We start from the raw sequence: 20,697 nt of genomic DNA, 5'->3' as shown, positions 1-20,697 counted from the left end.
ACCCTTCAGCCTTTCATAATTCTTAAAGTGACAGTAAGCCATATCGAGAGAGATCTTCAAACTAGCAAGATCAGTTGGCTAATTCACCTTAAGTAACGTTAGCTGCTTACTTTACATTCTCTAAAAAAATGTCTCGAGTTCTAATAGTTGGTGCTGGACTTACTGGCAGTATATGTGCCTGTTTGCTGCGGAGGGAGCTGCCAAACAAGGTTAATATAGTCGTGTGGGACAAATCGCGGGGTTCAGGTTAGCGTCTTATTTGTTTTGACATACAGAATGCTTTTATATATATATATATATATATATATATATATATATATATATATATATATATATATAAACTATTATGAAACACTTTATTGAGTGGTGAATGTTTCGTGTGTTGGAATCATTCCATTGGGTGGTATGTGCTGCAAATCACTCATTATGGGTTAACCATAAATCAAAAAGCTGCTAAACTGGTGACCTGCTCCTCTACAAGGTGAGCAGAAAATGAACTGATATAAAGTAACTTAAACTTTATTATACAAATGTTTTTTAGTTTTTTTTTAATAAACATTAAAAAATTGACTCTGCCTGAAAGGACAGAATGAATGAAGTAACGTTACTCAATAATGTACTTCAGAACACATGACCAGAAAGTAATGCTGCCTTCACGTGCTATCGGAAATTTCCTACTTTCCACTTCAGAAGTCGTCATTATACGAGCTAATCGCATTAACATTTTTGAGACTTGAGATGTCCAATTTTTTGTACTAGGAAACTAATATTTAATTACGATAATTGTGATGGCATGATGTGAAGGCAGTATCTCTTGAACTTCCCCACTTCAAACACTCCCACTTCAAATATCGTCAAATAACAATGATTAGAATGTGGTTGATTAAGATGTTAATGGCACAGAATAGTTAACGCCAAATTACAACAGCTGTTTAAAACAATTAAAACTGGGTTAAGATGGGAAAAGATGCCGCCTCTGTGTAAACTTTTACTGAATGTGTAAATAACTTAATATCATTTCTATTGAAGGGGTCATGAACTGCATTGATTTATTGTTTTATAATGTTTCCTGTGGTGCACTTATAATGTTAGTATGATTTTTACACCGAAAAATTGTCATAATTTAGAAATAAAAGGCATTTTACTACCCTGATTTTAGCCCTCTTATTTGACCGCTCTGTTTTAAGGGGCGTGTCTACTGTGGGACTTCGGAACAAAAGTGGGTGTTTCTAAATTTGTGGGGTTTTTTTCAAACTGGTGGGTGTTTATAAATCATGCAATGAAAATTATGCCCTTCACCCAACCCCACCCTTAAACCCTCACTGCGACGTGGGCAAATCAGTTAACAAGGTTGAAAACGCCCCTCTGTTTATGGCCTCGCCCATTGATCTGGTAACTCCTATTACTGTCCTATACTTGCGTCAGTGTAAACGCCCACTGCTGTGATTGGCTAATATCTTTACAAGTATTACATGTTTAACTCTCTCAAAAACTTTTAGCAAGTTTTTACTATTACAGCTCTCAAGGTTAAAGCTGAATTCCGTAACTCTATCGGTTAATAAACATAACTGCATGCGTCTAGTGGAAGAACATTGTAGCCGGAGCTACTTCTCTCTGTTGTCTATGACGAGTCACGCAGGTACTTGGCTACTCCGCAGTGGTACGACCCGATCCAGTCTAAAATAGTCTGAAAATAAACACTTATTATAGGTGTTCCGTAGTGATTCAGGATAAGACAAAAACGCAGTTTGGAAAATGGATTCATGATGTATTCGCTCATTATATAATTTTTGTACATTTTTAACACAAAAAATGTTACGGACTGCAGCTTTAACTAATCGCGAGACCAAAAGTGTTGATTATAGCATTGAATAGATCTATAGCATTATATTTAGATTGTGGCATGATTGCAGCATGAGCATGTAGCTGATCACAGACATGGGCTGCGTCCGAAATGGCATACTCTCTTGAGTAGGTTCTTATTTTGAATTTGAGTAATTACTTCAGGCCTGCTAAAAAAGTATGTTCTATATAGTATCATATGCACACCTGAATCTCGCTGGAAGTTGGAAGTCTTTTATCAGTCCTGTGAATTTGGACATACTGTTTATTATTTCGTCTACTATAGGGAAGTATGCGATTTCGGACGCAGCTATGTTGAGCGCCTGAATGCAGCAATCTCATCATTGTAACTCGATTTCTGAACAATAACGCATGCTTTCATCATAATCAACAGTGCAAAGTACACAATGTAAATAAGATATTTGTTGATTATTACGTGAGTTTTGGTGCAAGTCCAGAAATCAGTCACTGATGGGGCAGTTGTGGCCTAATGGTTAGAGAGTCACGGGTTCGAGTGCTACCGGCAAGAAATGTAGGTGGGGGGAGTGAATGAAACAGCGCTCTCTTCCACTCTCATTACCCACAACTGGGTGCCCTTGAGCAAGGCACCTAACCCCCAATCGCTCCCCAGGCGCAGCAGCAAAAAATGGCTCAAGGTGTGTGTGTGTGTGTGTGTGTGCACTTGGATGGGTGAAATGCAGAGCACAAATTCCGATTATGGGACACCATACTTGGCTACACGTCACTTTCACTTCACTTATAAACTCGCTCTGTTTGATTGACAGCTCCAGCGATTGCAAAGGGAGCATTTTTTTGATCGCTTTCTATATATAACTTAATCACAGTTTAAATAACAGCTTAATTTCATCCTACTAAGAGAAGCATTGTGAAGTTGACCGTTTAGTCACTGGTTTGATTTACTGACACATAGACATAGACATCTGACTGAATCATGACATATCAGAAATTACTGGTCACAGATCATGCATTAGAATTAACACGGTTACTTGCATGTTGTTACTGTCGAGTCCATAGCGTAAAGTGTTTACAAAGCCTGCGCTGAAATTTCGACTGATTTACTAAAGAAACCACAGTGAAATGTAGGGCTGGGAGAAAAAATCGATTCACCTAGCTATCGCAAATTTTTTTTTTTTTTACAATTCTAAAATCGATTTTTTTATTCCAGAATCGATATTAATTCAAATTCAATTGCTTTATTTTTGTCCTTGCTTGTAGATGAGGTTGACAGAAGGTTGCCACTTTCGTTCCAACAGAGGATGAAATGTGTCGTTATCTATGAGTGTTGAGTGACGTAATATCCCAAGTGGACGCGTGATAGTGACGTGAGACTGAAAGCATTGAAAAGCCCTCGCGCTACTCATATGCTGAGGAGAGATAAGACAATAGAGACAACACGATTCATCTTTAAAAGACTGTGATCTCGATTCAAACACCCTTGCGATCTTTCAATTCGTCTGTCTTACACTTTTATGGGATTAATATCCTGCCATGATTCAAAACTGAAAATAAAGTTCTGAAAGGTTGAAACTAAGTGTTCGAAAACTCAAAATCTTACAAAAAAAAGATCGAAAAATAAGTTTTGCAAGATCGAAAAATAAGTTTTGCAAGCTTGCAAAATGTAAAAAAAATATATATCTCTGCAAACATTATGTTGTTTTTGAGATTTCCTTCTGGGTGCATATTTTTCCTCCCATCTCATATTTTTTTCCATGTCCGTATAGCTTGTAGAAGATTGTGCACAACAGGCTTTTTACAGCAGCTTTGATCATGTTGATAATTTAGAGGCCGTAGAAATTTATAGGGTTATATCCCAACATATTTAGTGATTAAAAATGATTATATCCTATTTTTATAAAGGCATTTTATCAGATTATATAAGCTTTTTTAACAGTGAATTTCAAAGTGTTAAACTTTTAGCCTTTCAGCTTTAAAAGCATATGTACTTTTGTACTTAATTATAGTGGTGAAATTTCTCCCAATACTGACAACGTTCATAAACTCAGCCATAAATATGGTAAAAATTCCTGATATTGTCATCAGTGGTTTCCAAAACCACTTTCAAGTAGGAAAAAATAGGCCTACATAATATTATGATGATATTAATATGTCATATCCATTTATGTCCACTCATTTATAATGCACAACATATTGTTTTTACAATAATTGTAAAAGTTTGATGTCTGATTTCTTATTTCTTTACATTAATGCTGAATCATCATTGTTTACATTCAAATGTTTATTTATTTTTTTAGCTCTAAAGATTAAAACAGTATTTTTATGTTTCACATTGATCGGACCTGATGATATTTAATTTTATAGGAGGAAGAATGTCCACAAGCAGAAGTCCAAACAATCCTTCATGCACGGTTGACCTTGGTGCTCAATACATAAGTGCCACACCATACTACGCTCGTATTCACAGCAGGTGGGCTACTTCTCAGTACTATATCTGATCTGTATGGTGTGGATATCATTTTTTGAAAATGCATTTTCTTGTATTTTTAGTTTTTATGAAGAACTCTTAGCACAAGACATTTTAAAACCTCTCGTTGCTCCTGTTGAAGACATGATGTCTAAGGAAGAAGGAATTATGAACTATGTGACACCCCATGGGGTCTCGTCCATCGTCAAACACTACCTCAAAGAGTCAGGTAGGTCATTTGTATTCAGGTTCAACTTATTTCCTAGCATTTCATTTCTGATTTCTTCTTCTGGTTCTGGTTCTGGTACACTACCGTTCAAATGTTTTGGTGTCAGAAAGATTTGTTTTTATAAAGAAATAAATACTTTTATCCAGCAAAGATGCATTAAATTGATCAAAAGTTACAGTAAAGACATTTATAATGTTACAGCATATTTCTATTTTAAATAAAATGCTGCTCTTTTTTAATTGTATTCATCTAATAATCCTGGGTAATCCAAACAAATATTAAGCATCCCAACTGTTTTCAACACTAATAATAATAAGAAATGCTTCTTGAGCACCAACTAAGCATATTATAATGATTTTTGAAGGATCATGTGACACAAAATTCAGCTTTGCCATCACAGGAATAAAAAGATTGTAAAATATAATAAAATAGAAAATAATTATTTTAAATTGTAACAATAATTCACAATATTACTGTTTTTACTGTGTATTTAATAAAATAAATGCAGCCATGGCAAGCATAAGAGACTTTTAAACCTGCACTTTTTCATAATTTTTTTTTATAATGTATAAATTACATTTATACATAACATTATAGGTTGTTATAATGTAACATAAAGGTTGTTATAATGTTATAATATATAAATTGTATTAAAATAGCAAAAAAAGTGCTGTTGCATAAAGTTTTTTTTTTTCCATCAGGGCAATTTCACACAGAAATGCTTTTTATTTATTCACACTTCAGAGAAGCAAGACAGATTAAATAACCGATTTTATCGCTGTTCATAAAGCAGCTGTTTTTCATCAGCTGTTTAATAACAGCAATGTGCTGCCAGAAAATTATTTTTGGGTCAGCAAGACCCGAGTCTTCCAGCTGTTTTGTTCCATCTAAATGTTACCTTTCTAGAAAAAAAAAAATCAGATTTCCTAGAGAGAGCCCAGAAGAATTTGGCCAGACTGCAAGCTGATTTATGAACTCAAAGATCACAGCTCTTAGTCAATAATCTGACTGAGTCTTTAGAAACAGTTCAGGATGTTTTCATGTTTTGCATGTGAACAAAAAGCAGCAGTCAGATGGAACTGCTGTAATGTAGCAACATTGTGAAACAACACAATTCAACACAGTTATTCAAAGATCAGCAAAACAGTAAGGGATTTGCATGAAAAGTGAATTGTGTGTATTTGCACGCTATTTACCACCATTTCCATGATGTTAATTTCATTTACTGTTGTTTTTTTCTGTCATCTTAAGCCCTTCTTAAGCCTAATTCACATAAGATATATTAACTGGAATTGGGTTTCTTTTAGGGGTGTAACGATATATCCTTATGGATGCAACAAATGCCTGCATTGAAAGCGTATTACATTAAACTACTGTACATAATGTTGAATATAAATTATTATAATGCAATGGGGGACTATTTGTGGGTCCTGGTAATGTCAAATGTCTGATTTTACCAGTAAAATGGGGCCTACATTATCAGAATCAGAAAGAGTTGTATTGCCAAGTGTGCTTCACACACAAGAAATTTAACATCCTATTGAAGCTTCCAGTACACACATAAAAATATAACAAGTCACTTAATAACATTTAAGAATAAAGAAGTATAAAGTATATCTGTAAACATTTACAGACAACGAATATATTTATAGTATTGTGAATAATAACATGAATAAATGAGAGAAATTAATTTCCAAGGATATTGCACAAAAAAGTATGGTATTACACAAGCATATATGTCTTACAAAATCCTGTATTTTCAGCTTCAGAATAATGAATATTTTTATTCTGGTGTCACCATTGCCCTGTGCATTGGGGACCAGGAGGACCAAGTCCTAGCCTATTCAAGTCCACCCCTGATGTAATGCCAAATTTAGCATTTTAATAAACAGTATATTTTGTAAACTGTTAACCATATGTCTTAAAAGTAATTATAATAAAAAAACTCTTCTTTCTTTCGGCTTGAAGTATTGCGATAATATCGTGATTTTAGTGTTGTGAATTAAATCAAATTACATGAGAGTATTGTTACACCCCTAGTTTTTTTTTCACCATTACTCTTGTTTCTAAAATTAGGGATCATGTAAAACTATTTGCATGTGCCATAAACCAAATCTTGACTTTTCTATGATACATAATCTTCTGAGTGACTTTCTTTGGAATTCTTTCCTTCTATGTTTCTCTCCTTTTTTTTCTATTTTCTACTTCTTTTGCTATGTGCAAAATTGCCAACTGTGCCCCTCCGCACTCAAGCAGGAGCAGAGGTGCTCTACGACCGACACGTCACTCACATTCACCGGAAAGAGTCTGGCTGGGAAGTGTGTCACAAAGGGGGAGCATCACAGCAGTTTGACGTTGTGGTTTTAACCATGCCAGTACCCCAAATACTTCAGCTGCAAGGAGACGTGGGATCTTGTGAGTACATTACAACACCACCACAAACGCAAATATACACGCACACACTTTGGCCTTCAAATTTAAATATGACTTTTGGTTTTGCTGTCTGCCATTGTTTCTGTTCAAAATATCCTGTGAAATGGCATAATTTTATTAGTTTATTTAATTTTAGAAATAGCGACAGAGCTGAATGGAAATTCCTAATAAAAAAATATTCCCTTTAATGCATTGTGTGAACTGCAGTGGACAGATGTATTTTTAGTTATAGAAACTAAATTACAACAAATACATCAATTATAAAACTGTTTCTTACATTGTATTCTAAGGGAAAAAAATATTTTTACTGCATAGATCTCCTGGAACAAAAGATAAAGGTAGATATACCTTGATTGTTCACCATTTTTGTCAGCCATTATAATTTGTCTTGTCATAAATTAAAGACAAAACACACATACATACAGTAACAGAAACAACTAAGCTAGGGTAAAAGGTTAACTCCTATGGTGGTTTACATATACTGTATCTTTACATCATGAATGCTTAAAAGTGTTGGTCTACCCAAACAAAAATTTAAAATTAAAAAAATTATGTCATCATATACTTACCCTCTGTGGTCCAAACCTGTATGACTTTTATGTCTCCTGTGGAACTTAAAAGGAGATATTTTGAAGAATGTTGGTTACCAGACAGTTTTGATTAAAATGGACTTCCATTATATGGACAAAAAAAAATACAATGGAAGTCAATGGGAACTGAAACTCTTTGGTAACCAACATTCTTCAAAATATCTTCCTCTGTGTTCTGGAGAAAAAATAAGTCATACAGGTTTGGAACGACATGATGGTGAGTAAAATTACAGAATTTTCATTTTTGGGTGGACTGTACCATCAAAAATGTTTAAAGTTCCCCTATTATGATTTTTCTAATATTACCTTTCATGTCGTGTGTAATACAGCTGTTTGTAAAATGTAAAATGTCTGCAAAGTTTTAAAAATCAAACAAATAAAGTTATAGTTTCCTAAAAGAAAGGATAAATTCCGAACTGTGGAAATGAGTCGACAGCAATTCCAGTCTCACTTCCTGTTTGTTACATACCAACATACTAACATATTTGCATAATACCAGCGTATGATCTTCACTGGCTGCCCATGAACAACGTCTACTTTGACCCGTTCTCAAACACTGTAGTTGTAGCTGAGGCCTAGAAGAGGTTGGTTTGTGTTGTCGACAGGTCGAGATGATGCTGTTTTCTGTGCTGTGAATCCACTTTGCATGCTTTTCAAAAGGATGAGGACTCACGCTGGAATTGATACGGAAAAACTAACGCCATCGTTACTGTTCGTATTACTGTGCCTCAAGCACTGAGGAAGCCTCTGAAGCTGAAATTCAGATTTCCAACACGCGCTGTAAGTGGTCAACTAATCACAACAGACTGGGCCGCCTGACCAATCAGAGCAGAGTAGACTCTTGTGGCGCCTTTCCACTGCATGGTACGGTACGGCTCGGTTCGGTACGGCACGCTTTGGCGCTTTTCCACTGCATGGTACGGTACGGCTCGGTTCGGTACGGCACGCTTTGGCGCTTTTCCACTGCATGGTACAGTACGGCTCGGTTCGGTACGGCTCACTTATGGCGCATTTCCACTGCATGGTACGGTACGGCTCGCTTTAAATGGTACCACCTCTGTTGAGGTTCCAAGCGTACCGTACCGATACTAAAATGTGACGTAAAAACACTGCAGATCACTGATTGGTCAGACAGAATCATCACTACCAGCGTCATTGTATTTACGACACGAGACACTAAACCCGCTAGATTTAAATAGCCAGTAGACAACAGCCAACGCTGTAGCGCCTGTTTTAAAAGTATTTGCTTTAAAAAAAAAAAAAAAAAAAGAGTATAAACTTGAGAAATGGAAATGGCTGAATCGTGGTCAGTGGACGAGGTGCAGACGTTCCTCTCGTTGGTTGCCGAGGAGTGGATGGGGAAACACAGAATGAAAAATTCGCATTTAATATGATGATATCATGGCAGTAGAGACAGCAACTATAACGATCAGTCCCCACCCACTTTGAAGCGGTACTAACTGCAGTGGAAAAGCAACCGAGCTAAAGCGAACCGAACCATGCCGTACCGAGTCGAGTCGTACCACGCAGTGGAAAAGCGAAGCGAGCCGAACCATACCGAGCCGAACCGAGCCGTACCATGCAGTGGAAAAGCGCCATTGGAAAGGATGGGTTTAGAGAGACTGAATCTTCGAACGAACCGTTTTCAGACTCTTTTTATGTGCATTATTATGAGAAAATTAAAGTGTTTTTTTACCTTGGATTCATGTAAACCTACTGTAGGAGACCAATTAGGAACCTTTAAAATAGCATAATATGGGCACTTTAACCATCTTTTTATTGTAGTCAGAGGGTTTAAATGAACAATAGCCAGTTTGTATGTTCAATAGTCTTAGATCTGTTTTCAGAGTCACAGGTCCACCTCTCCGTTATATCCATTCAGTCTTGCCCTGGGCTGGTGGGCTTCAGAGACCCCATATCTCCATCTTAAACTGTTTTCCAGCTGCCACATGACTGCAGGTCTTGCATCAATGTCCAAATTGGTATTCTCAGTATGACGTGTTTGAAATGGTAAAACATAAGTCCTTAAGTAGAAATATGGAAATGGAAGAGTCGGGTCTAGGTCTTCTGGGTGTTGGAGCTTCTGAGAAACTGTGAATAATGCAGGGTGCGAGGAGAAAGTCGCAGGCTCAGAAAAAGAGCTGCATCGCAAATTAAGGGATAAATGAAAAATGGAATGAGACAGCTGAAAATGGTGGAGGAGTCGCTAGCGAAAAAACGGCGCTTTAAATGGTTGTGGTGTCACGCACAGAGCAGCAGAAGTAGGGCAGAGGCGGATGGGTCTCTTCACTGTTGATACGCTATGAAACGGCTGCAATGGAGCAGCTGAAAAATTCATCTGAAGTGGTCTGGATGGAGATGGAGGCCATGTGATCAATGTCACAGTGCAGTTGCACAGGACTCCTCATATCCGAATACAATTTAGAAGAGGGTCGAAACTGTAAGAGGTTGCACTGCCCTTAAGATTGTGCAAAAAAAAAAAAATCCAAATAAAATCATGCCCAAATAATTGGCTGGTTTTCTTCTTAAATACCCATTCAGATTTGGAGGTGAGGATGTTTTCCACAGAGATTTAAGTTGATTTATTCTCTGGCTGGCTCCAGTCAATGTAGGCTCTCATTTAACTGCTTCTCTGTCAAATCATAGTTATTTTAAAGCCACTTCAACAAGACATGGCTTTTTGGACTCTTTTAAGTGTTATTCTGTTTTGTGTCAGGACTGTGAGAAAACCCATGTGTTCAGAAAAACACTGCTCCTGGGAGAGACATTACAGCTATTTCTTGAAATTCCTTAAACCCCTCTGATCTTTCATTTTTAGTGGGCTATGTTTCTCATTTGTAACTTTTTTTCTTCTGCGTACATCTTTGTTTTCTAGAACATATTATCATATTCAGTTGGAGGTTTTGTAACGTTTTGTGACCCGGCTGAATCTATATTCTTTGGTTTGTGTTCATAATTTTAAAGCAAATGAATCATCTAGCAGAGGTGCAGTTCTTATATTTAGGTTCTTCATAATTTTAGATGTAGTTATGGTGCCTTTGGGACTGAATTATGACTGAGCTGACTATCCAGGGCAATTTGTGTAAATTGTCCACATAATTGCAGTGCGTACAATGTATGCCACATCATATAGGCCTACACTATTGTTCAAAATTTTGGGGTCAGTAAGATTTGTTTTTTTTTTTAAAGAAATGTATTCTTTTATTCAGCAAGGATGCATCAAATTGATTTAAAGTGACAGTAAAGACATTTATAATTTTACAAAATAATTATATTTCAAATAGATGCTGTTCTTTTAACTTTCTATTCATCCAAGAATCCTGAAAAAAAAAAAAAATGCATCCCGGTGTCCACAAAAATATTAAGTAGCACAACTGTTTTCAACAATCTTGACAATATAATGTTTTTTTTGAGCACCCACTCAACATATTAGAATGATTTCTGAAGGACCGTGTGACACTGAAGAATGGAGTAATTGCTGCTGAAAATTCAGCTTTGCCATCACAGGAATAAAGTAAATTTTAAAATATATTAAACTGCAGAAAAAGTGTTAAATAAATTGTAATAATATTATTTATTTTATTATTTTACTGTATTCTTCTTGATCCTTTGAACCTTGGTGAGCATTAGACTTTTAAAAACCTATAAAGAAATTGAACCAACCCCAAACTTTTGAATGATAGTGTATATACAACTAGAATGGTTTGGAAAAAAGCTCATTCTCAAAATTGATAGTACTAACACGTAGATAAAATATGTTCATTTTGTCTTGATTGTGCTGTGCCATGATGTCACTGTTTTAGTGGTACTGTTTGTAGTGTCGGCTGCTGGACAGTTGGGGGCAGCAGGCAGGTATGAGCCACTGGCACTTGCAAGATGCAATCTGGAAATAATTTTCACAGATTCTAGCTGCACACTGAAAAAAATGAATGCCTCACGCTTCCTGCTTCATTTACAGCACGATTTCACAGAAGTATTCATTGACCTGAAAAAAAATTATCAATGGAAAAGCAAAATGATTGGAATTGTTTTAATGTCAATTTTGGACGTTGAAAGAGTCATGTAAGCAACCATAACTCGAAGAATATGTTTTTTATTTTACTTTGATTATTCACTCCAAAATCTGTGCTCTCTTTGTCAGATTCCATGCAGTTTAGTGGACAACACTAAACACAAATCTAAAAAAGAAAAAAAAAAGAATCCAACAAGAAAATCCAAAATGCCCCAGAAAAACCTGTAGATGATAAAATTCAATAATGATATTCAGAAAATTCAAGCTTTACTTTGTCATAGCAATTTTTTTATATCATAGACTTGCAAAGATATTTATTGCAAGTTATAATTTTTTTTAAATTTTTTTTTATATCAAGGTCTGATTATGAAGTAAAAATAATAATAAAAAAAAAAGATATTTAAAATTGCAGCATGTATAAGGAATCACATAAATGTTGTCTATTCTCAGCTTTCAGCAAAGATTGCATATGTTTTGTGGTATAATGCCGACCTGAACATTTTTTTTACAAATAGGATTTGCAGAAGTTTGCAAAGTGCAAAATGAGCGCAATTTAAGACGACCTACATCTTGAACAGTTCTTTACATGGTTGTTACATTCGCTCGTAGTTTGTATGTGGTTGCAGTATATTAGCAGAATAGCCATAGAAACCAATGAAATCCAGAGCAGCAATATTTCTTTTAACCTGAATGCAGTGACAGTCACGTCCTTTCATTCATTGGACTTTAGTTTTCCCAGCGGCTTTCCATGTGCTGAGGAAATATGAGCGTGTATCATTTGCAAAAGATGAATGAACTCTATGCGTGCCGCTGGGCTGTGGCGTGCCTGATGTGGATCGGAGCCCTCTATGGACTTGACTCTGATTTGTTTCCTCTAATATATTACTGAACATTTTGGGTTAGCGGTTTGACTAGGGTTATGGAACATACGTTTGGGCCAGAGGTGCTTTGCCAACTCTAGTGCGTTCTGTTGCAGCCGACTTCCTGACAGATTCTGCACTTTTCTTGGCCAGAAATTCCCCTCCTTAACGTTTGGATGTTTTTCATTGTGTTCTGCAACACTTTCTTCCTTAATTTTTTCATTCGAGCTTTCTTCTGTCACTGACGTGCTCCACCAGCTGTCAGAAATTAACATGAGAGAATGGGATGCAGCTTTTGCAAGCACTGAATTGGAGTTACATAACATGTTTGAGCGCTCTCAGACGTCTGATTTCCTTCATAGTAACTCCACAGTCACTTTGGGGAAGTTTTTGCCACACGCATACACACACACCCTAATGCAAACTATGAAGAGTGCATTTTTGAACATAAAACGCTGGGTCTGGCTCTTCCTGCTCATCAGAGTATGTAATCTATAACAGGTGGTCGGGCCTGTTCTCCAGCGACACAGTAAGAGGCTGAACAAGTACATTTCAAAATTAGAATCTGATCAGAAATCACTTCCACTTTGGCAAGCTTGCTTAAGCCTATGCAGAACCATTTCTGCTTTTGTGGTTAAAGACAGAGAAGACCTTAAAGAGGAAGTTGACCCAGTGCCTATACAAAAACGGTTTAGATGTTCTGCTCTTTAACCAGAGTAAAAATTTGAGTAAATGCTTCCCAAACTATCTAGTTTTTTATTATATACACTACTGTTCAAAAGTCTGACATTAGTAAGATTTGGGTTTTTTTAAAGCAAGGATGCATTAAATTGATCGAAATTGACTGTAAAGACATTTATAATGTCATCAAAATACTGAAAAAAAAACTTCTTTCATCATTGCTAATAATAATAAATGCACTAAATCAGCATATTAGAATGATTTCTGAAGTCATGTGACACTGACGACTGGAGTAATGGCTGCTGAAAATTGAACTTTGCTTTATTTACAGAAATAAATTACATTTTAAAATGTAAATTATATTTGGCAATATTTCTGCTTTTACTATATTTTCGATCAAATAAATGCAGCCTTAAAGAGCATTAGAGACTTCTTTCAAAAACAAATCTTACATGCCACAAACTTTTGAATGATAATGTATTACATGTTGGCCCCGACTGAGCCTGGGTTCTCCCAAGGTTTTTTTTCTCCATTCTGTCACCTTGATGGAGTTTTGGTTCCTTGCCACTGTTGCCTTGGCTTTTGGCTTGCTTAGATGGGGACATTTAATATGTGGCTTTTGGCTTGCTTAGTTGGGGACATTTAATATTCAACAATATTATTGATCTGCCTTACTTAAGGTGGACGATGGTGCAATTTTCTTCTAGAAACAAACTTTGTTGTATTATTTTCATGTTATCACTGTGAAGCTGCTTTGATACAATTTGTATTGTAAAAAGTGCTATATACTGTAAATAAAGGTGACTTGACTTGACTTGACGTGCTAGTTCCCTGCTGTGAAACTATTTCTTTAAAAAAAAAAAAAAATTTTATTAACGCTTCATGCTCATACTTGAGGATTTGGTTTGTGATTCCAAGCAGCTGTTTAATTTTAAGTCACACTCTAATCTAGGGAGTCCAAAATTTACATTCGCCTTCCATGTGCTAAATGACCACTTCTAACCTCTTTATATGAGATTAAAGCTGTGAATCATAACTCCTGATTCACTCAATGGTAGTTTATGGACCACTTAGATGCATTTATGCAAACTGCAGCTTGATATGTAAGGATGACAAAGGCAAAATTGATGTCTGCATATAGAAGCCATTGACTCAATTGCCCGTTCCGTTACTCAGTTACTCGTGCCCACACCCTTTCCTATTATGTGCTTTTACTTCCTGTCCTGCCCGCGTGCAGGTCTGTCAGGGTGCCTCATCTTAGCAAGCCTTTGTGCTATAAGTGATTACATCATTGTGCTGAAATAGGGCATTTTTGCAGCTAACCTCCGTGTGGCCGACAGTAACACACAGCCCGGATCCCCTGACGGCCTTGAAACTCTGCTGATGTTGAGAAACATGATTCTTCATTTCTAATGAAATTAAAGCTCTATTTTTGGCAGGCTCGCTTTCTCATGTGGTAATCAGTCTTCCTGGCTGCGTTATTTGATTTGGGGCCTGGCTGTGCGAGATAGGTAGCATGCTGATTATTTCCTTGTTTTAGAGTTGAATTTAAAGAGCGGTTGTTAATCAGCAGATATGATAAAAGGCATGACAGGATGCGCCATTAAACTTAAAACGGTGCTTCTTTTGTTCCCCTCCACCAAACATAAATATCTGAGCATTTTGTTAGGCTAGCAATTACCTTGAGCTCCGTCCCGTGCTCGGAATACAATAAATGTGTCAAGTTACATCATCCTCCTCTTGGTTAGAGATTCTCTTTTTGTCTCTCATCGAGTGGCTGTCTGGGTCTGCTGCTTTCAAGTCTGGCATGATGTAATCCCTTGTTCTGACTCCTGACAGAAAGGCACGCTTATTTCCCCTGCACTGTCTGGGTGTTGTGCGCTAAAAGGATACTTAGTCCTCATCTCTCCACAGTTCTCTCAAAGGCACTCAGGAGACCAAACAATGGAGGCATAGGTTTTTTTTTCTTTCTCATCACTCTCTCTCTCTCTCTTTATAATTGGGTCTCTTAACCCTGTCAAAGGAGCTCTTGGTTTGTTGTTGACACTGTGATGTACCTTTGTTTTGTGAGTCACCTTTTGACACATCAAACTGATTTGACAGATCATGTAAATTTTGTATCAAAACAATGCTGTATGAAAGTTTTTACCTTTAGTGAATAAGTAGTTAATTTGGAGTAATATGTCTTTTATTTAGAATTCAGAATAGGAGTGCCACTTGAAAATAAAATGAAGAAATCAGTGTATTTAAAAAGAAATAAAAATTGACAAAAGAAATAAATGACATTAATTGACATCTAAAACGGTTGCTTTAATTCATATTTAAAAGTAATTGTTAAATTGTGAATTGTGAAAATAAATAATGTCTATAGATGTGCATTTAAAAAAAATGAAAAATTGCATTTTTATAAAGTATTTACAAATTGATTTTCTTTATCTGTTTACCTTTATGGTAATGTGGTGGCCATCATGCATGAAAGGGATGTGTCTTCATTGTTTGGTCCCATGTGTCAAGTCACTTTCATTTATATAGCGCTTTTAACAATATAGATTGTTTCAAAGCAGCTTTACAGTGATAATAGGAAATTTAATTAACAGAGATTGTTTGGGCTTTACAGCAGCTCTAGAATAAAGTTATTGTCCAGCTAAAGTTAGTTTTGATTGATTCACTTCCGTTGCAAAGATCATTAGTTATTAACTTAGGGGCCGCTAACACGACACCGTTCTAACAGAAAACCCTTAACGCTCTCCGGCCTGCTCATTTGCACAACAACAGTGCCTGGTGGCTCGAGAACGCAAACCTTGAAATAGGTTCCAAGGTGCAAGCGTTGAAAATTTTTGAACAATTTTATCATCTAAAAATTGAACTGGTTGACACTTCAGGAATGCGTTGTCGTCGTGTCCAGGCTCAGGTCCTTCATCAGATCTGGATACGGCCTGGATCCGGCGGACTGCGGTAAACTTCGGGATAAACAGAGATTAATATTAGCGTAGACGCCATTCTTCTTATGATGTAACGAGCACATCAGGATTTATGGGAAGTGTTCCCGGTTCCGGCTGACCTAATCTAGCAGCCTAACATTGAATTATAGAAGTTGATAATGTGTTATGAGATGTGTTATGAGTGTTAAGAGATGTGTTTTTAGTCTAGATTTAAACTGACAGAGTGTGTCTGCTTCCCGGACAATGTTAGGAAGACAGTTCCAAAGTTTAGGTGCTAAATAGGAAAAGGATCTACCGCCTGCAGTCTATTTTGATATTCTAGGTATTATCAACTGGCCGGAATTTTGAGATCGCAATAGACGTGAAGGACTATAATACGTTAAGAGCTCGCTCAAGTACTGCGGAGCTAGACCATTTAGTGCTTTGTAAGTAATCAGCAATATTTAAGAATTTATACAATGTTTAATAGGGAGCCAATGCAGTGTTGAGAGAGCTGGGCTAATATGGTCAAACTTCCTGGTTCTAGTAAGAACTCGAGCTGCTGCGTTTTGGACCAGTTGTAGTTTGTTTATTATGTGTGCAGTGCAACCACCCATAATAGCATTACAATAATCAAGCCCTGATGTCATGTACGCATGAACTAACTGTTCCACATTTGTCATTGAAAGCATATGTCGTAATTTCATTTAGATATAAGTTGGAAGAATGCGGTTTTACAGATAATAGAAACGTGACTTTGAAATGAGAGATTGGTATCAAAGAGCACACCCAGGTTCCTAACCGACAACGAAGACTTGACAGAGCAGCCATCAAGTGTTATAATCTAGGTTATTACATGAGGAAGGTTTTTGTCCAATAATTAGAATCTCAGTTTTTTTTTTCAGAATTAAGTAGTAGGAAATTGCTAGTCATCCAGTTTTTTATATCAACTATGCATATATCAGCTATGCATGTGTGAACTTTACAATGACATTTTTTTTTTACAAATTGATAAAAAAGAGAGATTTTTTTTGCTGTTGTTGTTAAGAAGATTTTTAAAAAAGCGGTAGTTCACCCAAAAATGAAAAAAAATTCATCATTTATTCTCACCCTGATGTTGTTCCAAACCTGTATGAGTTTATTTCTTCTGTTGAACACAAAGATATTTAGAGTAATGTTGGTAACCAGGCAGTTAACAGCAGCCATTGACTTCCATTGTATTTTTTTGGAAGTCAATTGCTACTGTCAACTGTTTGATTACCAACATTCTTTAAAATATCTTCTTTTGTGTTCAACAGAAGAAAGAAAACTCATACAGGTTTGAAACAACTTGAGGGTGAGTAACTAATGACAACATTTTTTTTTTTTTTTTTTGGTGAACTATCCCTTTAAGAAATGCAACAGGCCAATGCAGAAATTTAAAAATGCGTTACTAATTGTATTATAATTTACAGTTATTAATTTGTTACATTTAATTAACATGTTAAACATAAATATAATAAATGTTTCTATATATATTTTTAGTCTAAAAAAGTGATTTAATTTATTATTTAACCAACAGTTACATTTTACTACACTTAAACATGAAAGTGATAGTTCACCCAAAAATGCTAATTCTGTCATCATTTTTTTTTTTCATCATCATTCCAAACCTGTATGAATGTCTTCTCTGGAACATAAAAGAAAATATTTTAAAAAAATGTCTCAGTGGTTTTCTTTTTTTCCATCCATAAAATAGAAGTCAATGGTCACCAAAAATGTTTGGTTATCATCATTCTTCAAAATATCTTCTTTAATGTTCCTTAAAAGAAAGAAAGTCATATAGTTTTGAAATGACATTTGCATTTTTGGGTGAGCAATTAACAGTTTTAAGTGTAGTATCCCTTTAATTAATAAAATAATTTGAAATATACATTTTTATTTGTTAGTTTAATAAGTGGTTTGTTTATTTACCTTTTTTAAATTGATAAATTGATAAACTGATAATTATTTTCAAGTTGAACATCCAACTGAGAACAGGGCTTGTTTAAGGATATCAACCAGAGCATGCATCACACATGTTTGTTGCAGAAACATATACACATTTTTTGCATACATTTCAACGTTTCTTCATACAAACCTCATTCAGGAAACTGTGCATAAAAAGAGGAAGATGTAAAATGCACAAAGCTAAAATTAGAGGCACACCCAGAAAAGAAGACACCATAGTCAAGCATGTGAGAAATTGAGGCCAAACCTCAGAATTGTGAGTGTAAAATCCTCCGCTGCCTGAAGAGCCTCATTGTGACTTCAGAGGCTTGAGATAATCTCACCCCTGGTGTGCCAAGAGCGAATGCCATTTTTGGGTAGTGCCATGATCTGTATTTGGATTAGAACAGAAGATTAATGAGCAGTGAATTGCCCTCTAAATTAAGAGGAATTTGTGATGCAGAGAAAGAGCTTCTTTTGACAAGGCCGGTAACGGCTCTAGCTAAGTCGTGCTCCTAATAGCAGTTCCCTTGCCAAGCCTTCTTAAAACTGAAATGATCTTTCATGAGTAATGGCGGCTCTTGCACATTTGCATGTCAGTTCTCTGCTTCGTCTGTTTCATCATGCGCTCCCGATTTAACTTCAGCTATGCTGCACAAAAAATAACCGTCTGCCCTTTTAAAATAGAGCTTGTTCTGTGCGAATTTCTTTTTTTTCTTCTTCTTCTTTTAAATACAGGAAGAATGTGTGTTTTAAACTGGTTAGTCATATATTTGAGGAAGCACATAGTACCACATTATGATGTTTTTGTAAAAGCTCTTTGTACACCCTTCTCTAAGACCTGCCTTAAAACGTTACTTGCTACCTTTATAACTCTTGCCAATCTCCGTTTTGTCAGCTTTTGTTCTATTCTAATGGAGAATATGTGTATTTGGATAGTTTTAAACACTATTTTACATAAATTATCCAAAAATATGGCGTTGCAAGGTCACTTATTGTCACTTTTTTGTTTCTTTTCATGCTATGAAAAGGGACGAGGGATATTTTGTCATCAAATCTGTTATTGGCCGTACCATGGTTTTAGCAACCTAGTGAACAAATGTGCCTCTCTACCTACATTTCTGCAAAACTTCAAAAATGTATCTGTACATACAGTTCACTGCTGTTTCTAGGTGATATGAACACTTGTGGCAGTAAAACACCAATAACTTTAATTCCTTTTCACACAAATTATGATTGCAGGGGAGTATCAGCAATTTAATAAATACTTATTTTTACACAGGTCCTATATTATGTGATTATGTATAATATGTAAAATACTATGTTATGACCTCAAAACACTTTTACCATAGTGCAACGAATACATTTTGATGTTTGCATCACATAATCAACTCCATATTGCTTTTCTGACTTAGTAAACTTGCTCTGTAGCTCACCTGGTATACTTGCGAGGTGGAACGCTTGGGTACAAGTCAAGTTTAAATTAAATGTTTGCTTTTGTTAATGCTATCGGTTTAGGTTAAGGGTAGGGTTTAGTGTAGGTGATGCAATATTTTCAAACCCAATAGACCAATAACATTTTGCATTTTCGAACTGCCATGATACGTACAACAAACAACGTCACAGATCCACAATCATCTGTTTCCTGAACTCGCTTTTATCGCCACTCACTATACAATCACATTGAAAGTTTCGCAAAAGATGCAAGAAGCAACATTATAATTTTGCAAATGTCGCCACAGTCACGTTTTTACAATGAGCCTTGGCTGGATTTTAGATAGTTTAAAAAATTTTTTTTGCATTACATCCGTAAAGCATTGTAACACTCCTTAAGTAATTTACTATAATTTAGATAACCAAACTGATTGCGTTGCCACACTAAAGCAGCTTTTATTTGCTCTCTGAATGAGTCTGGAGTTAGAAATGGGACATATTGATTTCCTATACCACATCACTGAAAGTCCACTGCAGCGCCAGACACTCCATACACATTTATGATGAAGGCTTTTAGCATTGTCCATTAGTTAAAAACAGACTTTTACACTATAACATAGATTTCAGTTCACCATGTTGGGGCAAAATATTCTGTAAAAGAAATAGGTCACCTTTGACCCACTGCTTAAAATAACATGTGGCTTGACGTCAGCGCCGAAGCCCTCAGGTAGCTGCCCTAAATGTCTCTGTTTGGTCCCAAATTACACTCGAGCTATCTATGAAACAAACCTCACGGTCGTGTTGGCAGTCGCCTTGTTTATCCAGCAGCTATTTCAGCTGACATCAGAGCGGTTTCGTCTTCATTTACCTGGCTGCACAAAAGTGTCCATTATTGCCCTGTTTGCAGGGAAACCGAAAAAAAAGTCCCTCCAGCGAAAAACATTAATAAACATCCCTGAAAACCTGTGCCGCTTTAAAGTGGCCTGCAGCTGTGGAGGTACATCCGTCTCTCTAGCGGCCAGGGCTCAAACTCCGGATATAAAGAGCTGAGAAATTTTCATTTATAGCATCGGCCAAAGCCTGCGGTTTATGGATGATCTGTAGTTGGCCCACAGATTCCTCTGTGTTCTGGGCCAGTGCTGTAGGAGAGAACCTGGATATGTTTTTCAGTGAGGGCCATTATCTCTAATGTGTATATAAGCTTCTTTAATAGATGGAGAACATCCTCAAGAACATCTTGTTGTGGATGAATTACAGCGCACACTACGGTTCTTTGCATGTTTA

At 36.3% G+C, this 20,697-nt stretch overlaps 1 protein-coding gene across 3 annotated transcripts in view; it reads left to right on the top strand.

Moving 5' to 3' along the window:
- Positions 1 to 43: 43 nt before the first annotated feature.
- Positions 44 to 20,697, top strand: part of rnls (renalase, FAD-dependent amine oxidase) — a 56,225-nt gene continuing 35,571 nt past the window's right edge. For 2 of the 3 annotated variants that reach the window (XR_014609028.1, XM_084135565.1), the window contains exons 1-4: positions 44 to 246; positions 4,183 to 4,288; positions 4,369 to 4,514; positions 6,768 to 6,929. Coding sequence is in view for 2 of the 3 variants with exons in the window: in XM_084135565.1 (XP_083991691.1) it covers positions 129 to 246; positions 4,183 to 4,288; positions 4,369 to 4,514; positions 6,768 to 6,929 (532 nt within the window). In the remaining variant the exon portion in view is untranslated. The remainder of the gene's footprint in view (positions 247 to 4,182; positions 4,289 to 4,368; positions 4,515 to 6,767; positions 6,930 to 20,697) is intronic. The other variant, XM_084135566.1, reaches the window with a different exon arrangement.

Source organism: Abramis brama (genome assembly GCF_963993115.1).
Source record: "Abramis brama genome assembly, chromosome: 14".
Classification (NCBI taxonomy): Eukaryota; Metazoa; Chordata; class Actinopteri; order Cypriniformes; family Leuciscidae; genus Abramis; species Abramis brama.
Note: the sequence above shows the minus strand (reverse complement) of the source record. Positions and strands in the feature narration are given on the sequence as shown.